Source organism: Mytilus trossulus, chromosome 3 (assembly GCF_036588685.1).
Source record: "Mytilus trossulus isolate FHL-02 chromosome 3, PNRI_Mtr1.1.1.hap1, whole genome shotgun sequence".
NCBI classification, from domain to species: Eukaryota; Metazoa; Mollusca; class Bivalvia; order Mytilida; family Mytilidae; genus Mytilus; species Mytilus trossulus.
In genome coordinates, this window is record NC_086375.1 from 5,268,650 (window position 1) to 5,282,242 (window position 13,593).

General features: G+C 29.8%; 1 protein-coding gene across 1 annotated transcript; it reads left to right on the forward strand.

The window, feature by feature from the left end:
• Window positions 1-12: 12 nt before the first annotated feature.
• LOC134710039 (lysophosphatidylserine lipase ABHD12-like) lies at window positions 13-11,995 on the forward strand. The gene is made up of 12 exons (XM_063570192.1): window positions 13-268; window positions 1,185-1,315; window positions 2,078-2,183; window positions 2,985-3,089; window positions 3,891-3,967; window positions 4,607-4,736; window positions 5,419-5,456; window positions 5,973-6,052; window positions 6,366-6,448; window positions 8,337-8,415; window positions 9,604-9,731; window positions 10,298-11,995. The coding sequence occupies exons 1-12, from the start codon at window positions 156-158 to the stop codon at window positions 10,329-10,331; spliced, it is 1,104 nt and encodes a 367-aa protein (XP_063426262.1). The 5' UTR covers window positions 13-155; the 3' UTR covers window positions 10,332-11,995.
• The last annotated feature ends 1,598 nt before the right edge of the window (window positions 11,996-13,593 follow it).

A 13,593-nucleotide genomic window follows, 5' to 3' on the forward strand; every position in this document is an offset into this window, starting at 1 on the left:
ATTTTTAGAAACGCACGTGTTACTTTATTTACATTGAGATGTTGTCTGCAATTGGTCATCAAAATATTGACCAATGAAAGTGCATGTAACATCTGACGGGAGCACTAAGGGCAAAGTCCATCATAACATTACAGACCGGAGTTGGAGAGAAAGTCATGTCAAACGTTAGACAGAGGAAAACTGTTAATTCAGAGGCGAAAGAAAATAAAGCCAAGGAACAGAAGAATGGTTCCCCGAAGATAAACAAAAAAGAAACTGAAAATAAAGGGTAAGAGTGAACTTGAAAAACTCTGATGTCTATAAAAATTGAGGCGACATGCCCAGGATATCGATCGGTCAACAATAGCCCCTGGCGAAATGTAAATAGACTATGTTGGTACACACATTGTTATGTAAATTAAATACTGTTACAAATACAGATTAACATGATTAGGATTAAATTTGACCATACACACATACTAAAACTCAGGGAATTATAAAAACTAATAAATAATGAGGTTTCTTATTAAATGAATTTGAATCATATTTTTATGACATCCTTAATCTGAGACTACTATAACACAGTTATAGTAGTCTCAGCCTTAATTAAGGATGTCATAAAAATATGATTCAGATTCAATACTTTATTTAAGTCTCACCACATACCATTACATACATTTTGCATATATTTACACAATAGAATATTCATACAGTTACCTAACCCATGCAAACTTTAAATTTACAGTTTATGTGCCAATCTAACTGAACCTACATAATGTACATGTACTCCTTTGTTATTCATGGTTCATTTAATTTATTAGTTCACTTGTACCTACTAAATTCACGATATTGACATCCTACAAATAATAATGAACACACAGTAAAAAAAATGTGAGGATTGAAAGAAAAATCTTTAATTTCTGATGTCATGGTTTAAAATTGATCTTGATGGACAAATATAAAAATGAAGATGTGGTATGATTGCCAATGAGACACCTGTCCACAAGAGACCAAAATGACACAGACATTAACATCCAAATACCACTGTAAGGCCTTCAACAATGAGCAAAGCCCATACCGCATAGTCAGCTATAAAAGGCCCCAATGTAAAAAAAATTCAAATGAGAAAACTAACAGTCTTATTTATATAAAAAAAAAAAAAAAAAAAAACCTTGTATTTATTTGTTATTTATTTCTTTTCACAGCTTCTACAGACATATTTTAAAGAGATTCCTGAAGCAGATCTGTGGGCTGTTATTCTTTCTCTATGTTATTATCCCTGTGTTTGTGAAAACAAATCCATGGATACACTCCAAGATGGTGTTCCTTAATATGGGTAAGCTATGTCTGAATGTGTAATGGGGAAGAGAAAGTCAGAATAAATGCTAGAGATAAAGTTCAAAAAAGTCACATCGTCATGAATATGGGTACAATGAAACTGAACTGAGCTCTGAAAAAGAAATTTCAAGGGAATAATGAAAAACATTTAAGTGTACAAGAAAAATAAGATAAAAGGACAAACAAAAATAACAAAATACTTCACAAAACCAAAGACTTGCAGTGAATATTTTGAACTCAAGTAGATATACCTTTGATTTGAATAATGTGAAAAGATATAGGAAGATGTGGTATTAGTGCCAATGAGACAACTCTCCACCCAAGTCACAATTTGTAAAAGTAAACCATTATAGGTCAAGGAAAGGCCTTCAACAAGGAGCCTTGGCTCACACCGAAAAGCAAGCTATAAAGGGCCTAAAAAATAACTACTGTAAAACCATTCAAACACGGAAACCAACGGTCTAATCTATTACAAGAAACACTTATGAACCACATAAAAAAAAAAGACAAGAGCCAAAAAAACCCACACTATATGCATGATATTATGACAAACAAAACTAAAACACTAAAGACCACTAAACAAACAACCCTTTTCAAAACATCCATAAAACCCCTTTGATATATAGCGTTATGAAACCAGCTTGAATAGGAATGAATTATAATCCTTATTTAAAACCACTAAGCTTATTACCTTTTTAAAAAATAATTAAGTGCAGTTTACCAATATACACATGTACATTTGAATTTCATTCTTTTTCAGTAAGATGGCCACCATTTATTGACTTGACAAAGCCATGGGAGTTTGGACTAAGGGGAGCCAGAAACTTTTATTTAGATGTAAATGAGGAGAGTAGAATAGGCGTTTGGTAGGTACTAAGTATTAGACAATCAAAATATACATTTACAACTTCATCTTTATAATACCTTTATGTTTTTCTCATTTTATATGTTCTACAACATGTTCACTGAATGTTCCATATATCTTCTAAAATAATGTACCATAGTGAATATAAATTTTGTGAAAATCGATTTAAAAGATCGGAACTTAAAAAAAATTTGCTAACTGCTTTTATTTGGAATCCTTCTTGTATCTAGACATTCATTTTAATCTGAATATTTTAAGCAGAATTTGTCAACACTTTGAACATATATATATATAGTACATGGTGCAAAATTATGTCAATTTTTGTCTCGCCTTGACGGAGTCAAAAAGCGAGACATAGGTATGCTGTTTCCGGCGACAGCGTCAACAATGTATTAGTTTGTGATTAGCTCAGTTTTATGGGGAACCACTAGTGGTATGTCAATGATAATTGGTATGCAGATGTATTACCATTGCCACATCTCATTGCCATGGTGATGATTTGGCTCCGCCCCCTCAGTCATGGTCTATTGACTTTGATTGGTTTGCTTACATTACATGTCATGCATGTATTAGTTTGTGATTAGGTCAATTTATGGGGATCCACTTGTGGTAGGTCATTAATATTTGGTTTGCAATTGTATTAGCATTAATTGGCACAATTCATTGCCAAAATTACAAAAAGGCAAGACATATCTCTGTGATAACAGTTTATTAACAATTGCAGGAAATTTTATGTTTGATTATTATGGACATACACATGTACGTAGCATCATATCATTTTATATTGTTTTCTATTCTACAGGCAGATTTTGGCCAACTCCTCAGTAGAAAAAGGTGGAGATTTTGATAAACCTTTAGGCAATGGGAAGAAAGTTATACTCTATCTTCATGGAACAACTGGGACAAGGTAAGGCCAAGTAAAATTAGGCTTTAGGTTTTTTTGACAAACTTTAAGTTTAAGGGGATAAATGAGGTCACCTTATTTATAAAATTTTATCAGAAGTTCTTTTTTTGCTTTTAAAAACTTTAAAGACTGGTTCCCATATTGTATAGTCTTGAAATGAAAAAGACTATGAAATTCACCTCTTGATTAATAAACAAGGCAGTGGGAGGGAAAATGACACTGCCTTTTAAATAAAAACAGTAAAACATAATGTACTTAATTTGCAGTTTAAAATAATCAGATTAATTGAAATGCAAAAAAAAAAACACAGTCTACAGACCTTTCCACAGAAAGCTTAAAAATAAGTTCTGTTATAAAACCAATAAACATAAAATCTAAACAATTAGATTTTGTTCAACTAAGTTTCCTAGGGGAGACAATTTTATTGTTTTTCTATAAAGAGTATTTTAGACTTGTCTATATAGTGAATGTTTTTAATTTACAGTGTACAGTGTCATAAAACATCATGTTGCTTCGATGTATATGTTTTACACTGTTGTGTTGTCGTAAAGATTTTTTTAGATAATGAATTATAAATGTGTTGCTACAATTTTACAGAAATGTCTATTTAAAAAAAAAAACATGGTGCTATACATGCTATATGAAATACTTTAAAGAACACTTTATTATCTCCCCTTTTACTCGCATGGCTTGAATTTAAATGAGTTTTTCTGATCAATTGTTTATATTTTTTATGTCTAAAGTAAACTTATAGAGAAATCATCTCATCTAAAAAAGTACATTGTACATTGTGTTTATTTACAGAGGAGGATGGCACAGAGTTCAGCTTTTGAAGCTACTGGCATCATTAGATTTCCATGTAGTAGCTTTTGACTACAGAGGTAAAATAGTGTAACAAAATTTACAAACTCCAAAGCAAATACCAAAAGAATAATTTGCCAATAAATCAATGAAATAGAGTTAAACACAAATATCTCTGGGAGCATGCTTGGCACAACAATGGGTGCTTTCTCTCTCACTCTCTTTCTCTCTCTCTCTCTCTCTCTCTCTCTCTCTCTCTCTCTCTCTCTCCCTCTCTCTCTCCGGTGTTCAAACGGCTTTACTCTATATCTTATATTTGTATTTAAAAAAAAAAAAAAAAAAATTGCTTCCTAATAGACAGTTGTATTGATTAGATAATATCTATAGATTTATATATTATATATTGCTCTTATATTTGTGTATATTATGTTGTAAATTGGAAGTTATAAATAATAAAAATTAAAAAAAAAAACAATGGGTGCTTTCTTATTGTTAACTTCACATCAATCTTTGAACTAGCTGCAATATTTATTGTTTGTTAAAAGTGTAGGTTATTTATACAATTAATTTGTTTTTATGCTTCTATCATACCTGAAATATATTTCTATCTGAACAAATTAAATATCGAAAACATTCTGCATCAAATTACATGAAAATATTTTAAGTTGATCATTAATTGCCTTAGGAAGAAGAGTAACTAAAGGAATGTTTATTTTCAGGGTATGGTGATTCCAAAGGTCATCCAACAGAGGATGGAGTTGTGGAGGATGGATACTTCATGTATAAATGGATAAAGGAAAGAAGTAAAGATTCATCCGTCATACTCTGGGGGCATTCTCTTGGCACTGCGTAAGTTTAATCGTTGTTGTTTGCTGTTAATCTTTCTTTTATCTTCTTTGATTCTGAAGAGAACATGAGACTTAAACCACATAAATGTTGGTGAGAATAGATGAGGGTTCAATGAATTCAAGTATTGGCAAAGAGTGGCACTTGACATTATAAAGTTAATTGAAAAATAACATTTGTACAAGGAAATACATAATATATTTTTTATGTAAAATACCAAAGTAGACTACGTCTAACATTAATCGATTGTTATCATTAAGGAAAGAAGATCTGGTTATATAAGCAAAAATAAAACTTTCCAACAGTGTTTTACTTAGCAAATATTTTTAAAAGTTCACTTCAGAATGAAGATGTCTACTATTAAAGCTTTAAGTTCATACAACCAAAAACTACCTTCTTTTAAATCTAACCAAATCTCAGAATCTAGAAAGATGGATAAACTATTAATGCATAGACAGGAAAACTTATGAAGGCTGGACATAAGAAATAAAAAAAGATCTAACTTATTCTGTAACCTGATACAAACTAAACTGACCTTGAACAGAAGTAGATAATTCTGAATTGCAAATGATAAAGTGAATGACAAAATTGTTATTTAATAATGCCATTGTAGACTGATATGTAAATACACAACACTAATTCCTGTGATTATCAATATAATAAGATTTATGTTTGATTTTTGTAGGATAACAACAAAGCTTGCCAGGTTACTGTGTATTAAAAGTAAGTGTATACAGTATTTATGTTTTTATTCATTATGCAAATTTCCTACAGTTGTTTGTCAGATGCAAAATCTGTCCTTTAATTTGTTTTTTAAATGTATATAATGTGAATATGGTAAAATGCAACTAAAGGTAGTTTTTATTGGTTCATTTTATGCAAGAATTATTTCTGTTAGTAGCCATACATTGAGGTCAACATTTCTAAAACTCCTTCATAAATATGACAAATTCAGCTTTAATCAGCTAGAATTTAGAAAAGGTTTTTTTCTGAACAAAAGTCATTTCTTTAGGCCTTGGTAAATCCATCACTCAATCTGGTAAGTATCTCTTTTCAGACTACCTTGTACCACATGCTTCAATTAAGGGTGTCAAAATAAGAAAATTAAGAAATAAAAAGTTTAACTAGACTGCCAAGGGAAATAACTCACTCAAATTACTTCCCTTAGAAAACAATCTGATGTGTTGCCACTAGAGTCCTTTTTTATATACCGGTAAACATTATTTGTTTATTTTTTAGATGAAGATCCAGATGGAGTAGTATTAGAATCTCCATTTAATAACATCAGAGATGCTGCTATAAGACATCCATTTACTGCTGTGAGTAAACAATTTACTATGAAAACTACAACAATGCTAGCAGTAGGAAAGTAGTCATATTACTATTATTGGTTCAATACAAATAATAACTGACCATTTGTCGTTCTGTTTCTCATAAAAACTGTCAGACATCCTTCTGAAATAAAACCAAACAATAACTTATTGCAAAGTTGACTTTACTTTTTTTGCACGTTTATATATTATTTGACCAATTTTAGTGAAAGAAATCCTTAAGCTTAAAGGAAAAAATTGTAAACACATAATAATAGTGTATTTAGATTGTAAGATTGTAAGATTTCTTTTATAATTTCAGTTGTTCAGATTTATGCCAATGTTTAAAGAGATATTTATAGACACAATAGCTGAGAATGGTATCTACTTCAGTAGTGACGAGAAGTAAGCATATTTTCATGTATATATTGTTAGGAATTTATACACATGTTATCCTGTATTGTATAGCAACAGCATACTTAGTGCAGAATGAAACAAAAAATTGGTGGGCAATATCATATCTTATTCCATATTGGTATTATTTTAGTAGGTTTCTCTATATGAATTGGATTTTGAATTAAAAACAATATTCACCTGAGAAAGTGTTATTCACCGTGCTTAACGTCGCGTGCTTTTACATGCAACGTTACGTTTCATGTAAACTTTGTTTTGGTATAATATGTTTGTCGTTAAATCATATTCTTTTCTCGGAATATGGAATAAAACAATTACTGTCTTTTGTACTACCGTCGGCCTCAGTGAATATCAGTTTTTCAAAAGTCAATAAAACCGCATATTTACCTCATCAAAATACAGTAATTGTATAATATTAAATAACTTCTTTCGTGACAATTTATTTTTTAAAGAGTTTGTCAAACTTTCCAATACATCAAAGGATTATTGCATGAATATTGTAGAACTTTAATCTAGAATAGATATGTACCTCCCAAGCTGATGCAATGTTCCTGATGAAATTTAACAGTTTTCAGTGGCTGATCATGAATTTTCATAAGTGTGGGCCTATTGACTGACTAAGAGGTCATGCTTCAGGAATTCGCTATGTCATCAATCAAAATATTCCCAGAAATCTGCCCTTGGTATTCATACAATGACCCCTTGTTCAGAGACTTTGGCAAAGCCATGAAATCAAATTTCCACAAATGTACAATTTATCTCCAATCTATGAAAATTGGTTCCTACGAAAATAAATGCACCTAATGTATAAGTATTCAAGAAGGTTAATCAAGCTTTAGATAGAAATGCTGAAAATGGGAAAAGGCGACCATGACTGATGACGTCACATCAAAAGTACACAACTTTCATCAAATCTTTGTTAAGGAAGAATAAAAATCTTATTGTGATGTCATGAAAAAAGGCGACAATGCCTGATGACGTCGCATATAAAGAACACAAGTTTCTGAAAATCTTTGAAAAAGAACGATAAAAAGCATTAGAGAAACAGATTCCAACACTATAACTCGTGTATTATGATAATTCTCCACTCTCGACAGTTAAATTTTATATTTAAAGGGCTCGGCAAGCCTCACGCTTTAAATAATAAAATTTAACTGTCTCGAGTGGAGAAATATCGTAATATTACACTTGTTGTAGTGTAAGAATCTATATTTCATCACTGTAACTCTTGTATTAAAATATTTCTCCACTCTGGATAGTTAAATTTTGATTATTTAAAAAGCTCGGCAAGCCTCGCGCTTTAAATATTAAATTTAACTGTCTTGAGTGGAGAAATATCGTAACACACTTGTTGCAGTTGTAGAATCTATATGTTTGTGTCTATTATTTGCATTGTAAACCATTCAATAACACAGAATATTTAGTTTTTAACAACTGAATGCTTACAAAGAATTGATGTCATCTCTTACTTAATAAAAGAGTTATCTCCCATGGAATAGATTACCCCTTAAAAATAGACATTGTAAACATAAGCCACTAAACACAGTATTGACATTTGTTGGCTTGCTTACTTGCTTAAAATTTAGTGCACATGTTCATTATGATGTTATCTTTGTACAATATGAGCCACATTAGAATACAATTCAGATTTCTTGGTTCATTGAACTAAAAAAATAGGATAGTGTGAGGAAGGAATGCTACATTTTCAATAGGCACATTTTCTAGTGTTTTTTTTTTCAAATCTGTTTTAATGTTAAGCAAACCTACAAACAGTTCATGGTTCAAGTGCTGTTGGATTTTTTGACAAATATACATAAAAAATAGGACACACAAATTGAATTTACATGTATCTAGAATCCTTTTAATTTGTTTTTTGTAGCATTGCTCAAGTTACATCACCATTGATGATGATCCATGCTGAAGATGATGAAATTGTTCCTTATGAACTGGGAAGAAAGGTTGGTGGACTGGTCATTAATAAAAAATTGAAATAAAAACCTGAACATTTAAAAGCCTGGGATGTTTAGATTCAAACAATGGTTTGGGAGCTACATGAAAATGAAAACTGGTTACATAAAAATTCCCTATTTATTTTAAGGTCAACTTTGCCTAAGGGTGGTGGTATATTAGTGCAACAACCAAATCTGTCACAAAAGTAAAAGAAAAATGTTAAGCTTCCATTAAGGATGTATTCTTCTGAAGTTAATGTCTCATTGTAATCTCATTCTTGAATTATTTACAAAAACTGAGATACAACTGGAAAATATCAATGAATTTAAAAAAGATATAATCATCATAACTCTGTGAAAAAATTGTGTATTAACAAAGAATAGTTATTGAATAATCCAGTTTTCAAATTTTACAACCAAGTCATTTTTAGCCAATTTTTTTTAGAAAATGGATGAGGGGTGCAAAAAATGTTTTTACAAGAATCATGTACTTCTTATATCATTTTTGTCTTTTCAAATTTCTTAGATATGTATTTTTCAATCATTATAATTGTAAAGTTGAAATAATATGCATTTTGATCTTAAAACTGAGAAAAATCCCAAATATATAAAATCAACAGCATTTGACACAAAAATAGCATCAAAATAGGATAAAACTTTTTTATATTAACATCTTCCTATATTTTTTTTAAGTAAGATTATACAGATTGATCCATTTCATCTTTATTGAAAGTATAAATAGATTAAATGTGGAACTGTACTTTTTTTCTTGATAATAGCCCCAAAATAGGTAAATATTGATGAAAAACAGGAAAATCATCAACATAGGGTATTTTCAAAGGGCCGTAGCAAGAAAGAAGTGCACCACCATATGAGTTTTTCTTCACCAATTATTTATTTACAGTCTTATAAACCCAAAAATCAGGTTTAGAAAAAAAGTTTTAATTCTAGAAATGTTTGGCTTCTCAGAGGTGTACATCCTTAACTTGCTAATTTCAAAAGCCAATAATTTTTCAAAACTTTCATGATTTGAAAAATATAGAGAATACAAATCACTGTGATAGTTCTGTGATGTTGCTAGAAACACCAGAACAATATCCAGTACATCTATTGAATTAAAAAAAATAATATTTAGTATGTTTTGTTAATGTTCAAAAACTGCAATTCATTAATATTCTGCTGTTGTTTTTGTTGTAGTTATATGAAGCTGCTGAGAAGACCAGAAAGATAGGCAGTGCCTCTATAGAGTTTATATCATTTAATGCATCTGAAGGTCTTGGACATAAACATATATTCAAAGCTCTGGAAATACCAAATATTGTCAAGTAAGTTTAATAAGGATGCCTTAAGGTGCTGAAATGTCTCACTGCATTGAAGACCTATTGGTGACCTTCTGCGGTTGTCTGTTATATGGTCGGGTTGTTGTCTCTTTGACACATTCCCCATTTCGTTTTTTTTTAATTTTATTAATCTTAAATGGAAATAAAGGATTATGGGCCATGACATAAAATTCTTACGTAAACTTGGCAACGAAACAGTTGAGTTATAGACATTCTTCATCTCAAAGTGGCTGTCAGGCCTTCAACTTGGAAACATTTGTAAGACACTGGTATCGACCTTTTAGTATACCACCTTAATACAATTAAAGTTTCAGAAAACATATAATGAATTAAAACGAACCTTAAAATTAGTTTCACTTTATTGTTTTTTCCACTTTTGTCTATTGATGAAAAGAACAGAACAAATTTGATGTACTGTACCCTCTTATTATTGAATATTTCCTAGAATATTACAATATGCACCAAGTTTTTTCAACTTATATTTAAGTTGTACTACTTTAATGTATTTTAGTTTTTGTCATTGTCAATATGTTTATTTTAATTTTTTTTAGGAATTTTATTCATGAGACCTGTAGGAAGGACTGATACTGATCTTATGTGATATACCCACAGTCTTTCTCCTCAGAAGATCTTCATCCTGCATTTATGATTGTTCATTTAACATGATATCTTTGTGTGAATCTTCATGTAATTTGTTATTCTTAAGTTATGTACCCCAAGCATTTGTGCCAAAAATGTGGGATATGGCTGTATGTCTACAATCAAATATTTGTGTGTTCAATATTATAAGTTTTAAAAAAATAGGTATATTTTGACAATATCCATCTCAAAATCCATTTTTTCATCAATCCATGCAATTTGATACCCACAAATAAATATAATCCAATAAATGCCTTTGTTTTCAACATACCATTAATGCCAAAATTTTGTCATATATTTAAATTATTTATAGATGTTAAAAAAATTGTCAGGCTCAAAACTGATCTACAAATAAATATATCATCTTTTACGGATTTTTTTTTCAAAAGGGATTGAAAAATATAATGGCTTTGATAATATATGAGAGGTTATATTTTCTTCTATTTGAAGGGTGGTAGTAAGGATATGGTTATAAGGGGTTCTGTTTGTACTCTTCTCTACATATCCCATCTTTCACTATAAATCCTTGAAAATTTTACCAATTATATAGTTCTTGATTGTATTGTTCATCCTTATTATATTTTTTTATCGGGATTGTTTTAGGATTTATCCATTGACATGAATATTAACATTTTATCATAATGCATCTGAAAAGGGTACATTAATTTGTGAGTTCTGCTAATAATTGAGATCATTTTCCTAGTTGAATTCTAAGCAAAATAAGTATTTTTTTTTTTTTAAATTTGATACAATTTATACAATATTAGATATTTTATTAACAAAAATAGTAGAAAAGTGGTCTAATGCTGTTTTGAAATTGCTGTTTACAATTTTTCTCTGTTAGATATGACCATTTGTTTATGCTTGTTAAAGATCTGAAAAGTAAAGTGGTCATTTTTTTAGTTGACCTCAATATTACTGCTTTATATTGAATATTCACGCTGCTGTTAATTTGAATTTTACAATCTTTTTGTTCCTCTTAAAGATCTGAAAAGTAATGATGGCTATTTTTTTTAAAAGTTATGAATTGACCTCAATGTTACTGCTGTTATAATTTGCTCATGTTAGTCAGTTAGTAGCTGAGTTACTAAACGTTTTGTTAATGCTAGGATAAGCTCTGAAAAGTAATGATGGCTATTTTAGCCATTTAAGTTACAATTGATATGAAATGTTTAACGTGTTCCTACTGTTATCATATTTATCAAATGTTTGGAACAAGTTTGTTTTAAAATTATTGATGTAAATATTTTTATCTACTTTTATGAAAATCAATTTTTTAGGTACTTAATGATCTTGGAATATACATTCCATTATAAAATAGTACCATTGTTTTTATATATAAAATCCTGTAGATCTGAGTTAACCATTTATCGCTGTTAATGCTACTGTTTTGTGGGAAAAGGAGTAGGTCCGGTAAGGACCGATTTTGGCCTCAAATTTCAGGTTCATCTGACGAAATATTTTGATAACTTATTAAACACTGAAGTGTCTATTTCATTTGAATCAATTTGTTTATGTGAAAGATTTAAACTGATTAAGTCATTAAAAACCATCCGATTCAAGCTCAAATATGAAAATCTACTAAATATGCAAGAAAATGTCACTTTTCAGATGGTTTTTGTCAAAAATGAAAGTGGCCTCATCTGTGTTCATCCTCAACCTTTATATATGTTATGTATTATCATAAAATACAACTTACATTTCAATATAAAGGATGAACACGAATGCGGCCACTTTCGTTTTACACAAAAACCTTCTAAAATTTAACTAAAATGCTAGAATTGTGAAGATTTCAGTAATTTAGCATGACTTTATGGTGCTGGTACCCGATATATATGTACATTGTATTGTCAAAAACAGCCCATATTTATGTAGCAGAAGCATTCTACTGTCCAATAAATAACTAAAAGTTTATATTTTAACAATTTTGTAAAACTGCTATATTTTGGGGCCAAAAAGGGGTCTTACTGGACCTACTCCTTTTGCCAGGAATTTTTTGTTGTCCTTATTTTGTGATAAATATAAGAATTGTGATAACCTCTTTTCATATATTCAAAAAGATCTCTTTCACAGGGTAAAAAATACAAAAATTGACCCTTGCAAACAGATTTATTATCAATAAATCAAACTTTAAACTCAACAACTATAATCCTCTTTCAGGATAATGAGAGAAATTTAAAGCTTTTACTTAAATCATTTCCATATTTACAAAAAGATGGCTGTATTAGATAAACTGATTTTTCACTTTATACATTAAAGGAGTTTGCTTCTCAGTTTCAAAATAATTAGGTTTTCAAAACACTAGTTTATATTGATAGGGGATTAATAAAGGAATCAAAAGAGAAAAAAAATAGATAGGTCAATGTGCTTGTTTTAGAATATTTGAAATTTTGGTGGGAAAATGTTGTCTCTTGACTTTTCATAGCTTTATCATTAATAAGCTAAGTTCTCAAAAACTATTAAAAAATAATTAAAATTCTGTAAGACTATTACAGATGACTTATAATTAAACATGTAAAAGATTTATAAAAAGAAAAATGGGGGTCAATGGGCAATTTATTTAAGATATTCAAATTGATAAAACCAGAGGATTTCGAAAATCTGACAAAAATTTCAAAACCTGACGAGCAAACATCCTTAAAAACTCTGTTGAAATGTACCAACATATGCATGATAAATCTATGGAGAGTTGTCTCATTGGCACTCATTACACAGCTTCTTATATCGGTATGTGAATAATTTACATATTGTTATGTTAGGACCTTTTATAGCTTGAAATTGGATACGTTTTATCATTTTTGAAGTCATTTTTACACCCTATAGTTGCCTACTGCTATGTAATTTGGTCTCTTGTGGATTTTTGTCTCATTATCGCCATATTTTATAAGACCTTTTTAAATGAACACATGAAAGGATACCCAAAAAATTTGATTATCTAGCTTTAAAATGATTATATTACTTCTTGTGCAAATGATCTCAAAGTAAGTAAAGTTATAAATATCTGATCAGTCATGATTTAGATGTTGTGCTGACCAGAGACTATCAACACTTATATTTCAATGTTGAAATATTTCAGTTTGATTAATTATCTCCCCTGTAATATACATGCAGTTACTAGCTATAGCCTGTTTATCAACTAAGAAAAGAATATCCTAACTCTTAAAATTCATTATCTCCCTATGTTAGACCAGTTTAATATTCCTTAATG

Bases quoted from the DNA above. Each gene is read 5' to 3' on its own strand.
- LOC134710039 (XM_063570192.1), top strand. From the start codon at position 156: ATGTCAAACGTTAGACAGAGGAAAACTGTTAATTCAGAGGCGAAAGAA. The intron at 1,316-2,077 runs GTAAGCTATGTC...ATTCTTTTTCAG, and splicing joins GATGGTGTTCCTTAATATGG to TAAGATGGCCACCATTTATT. The intron at 3,090-3,890 runs GTAAGGCCAAGT...GTTTATTTACAG, and splicing joins CATGGAACAACTGGGACAAG to AGGAGGATGGCACAGAGTTC.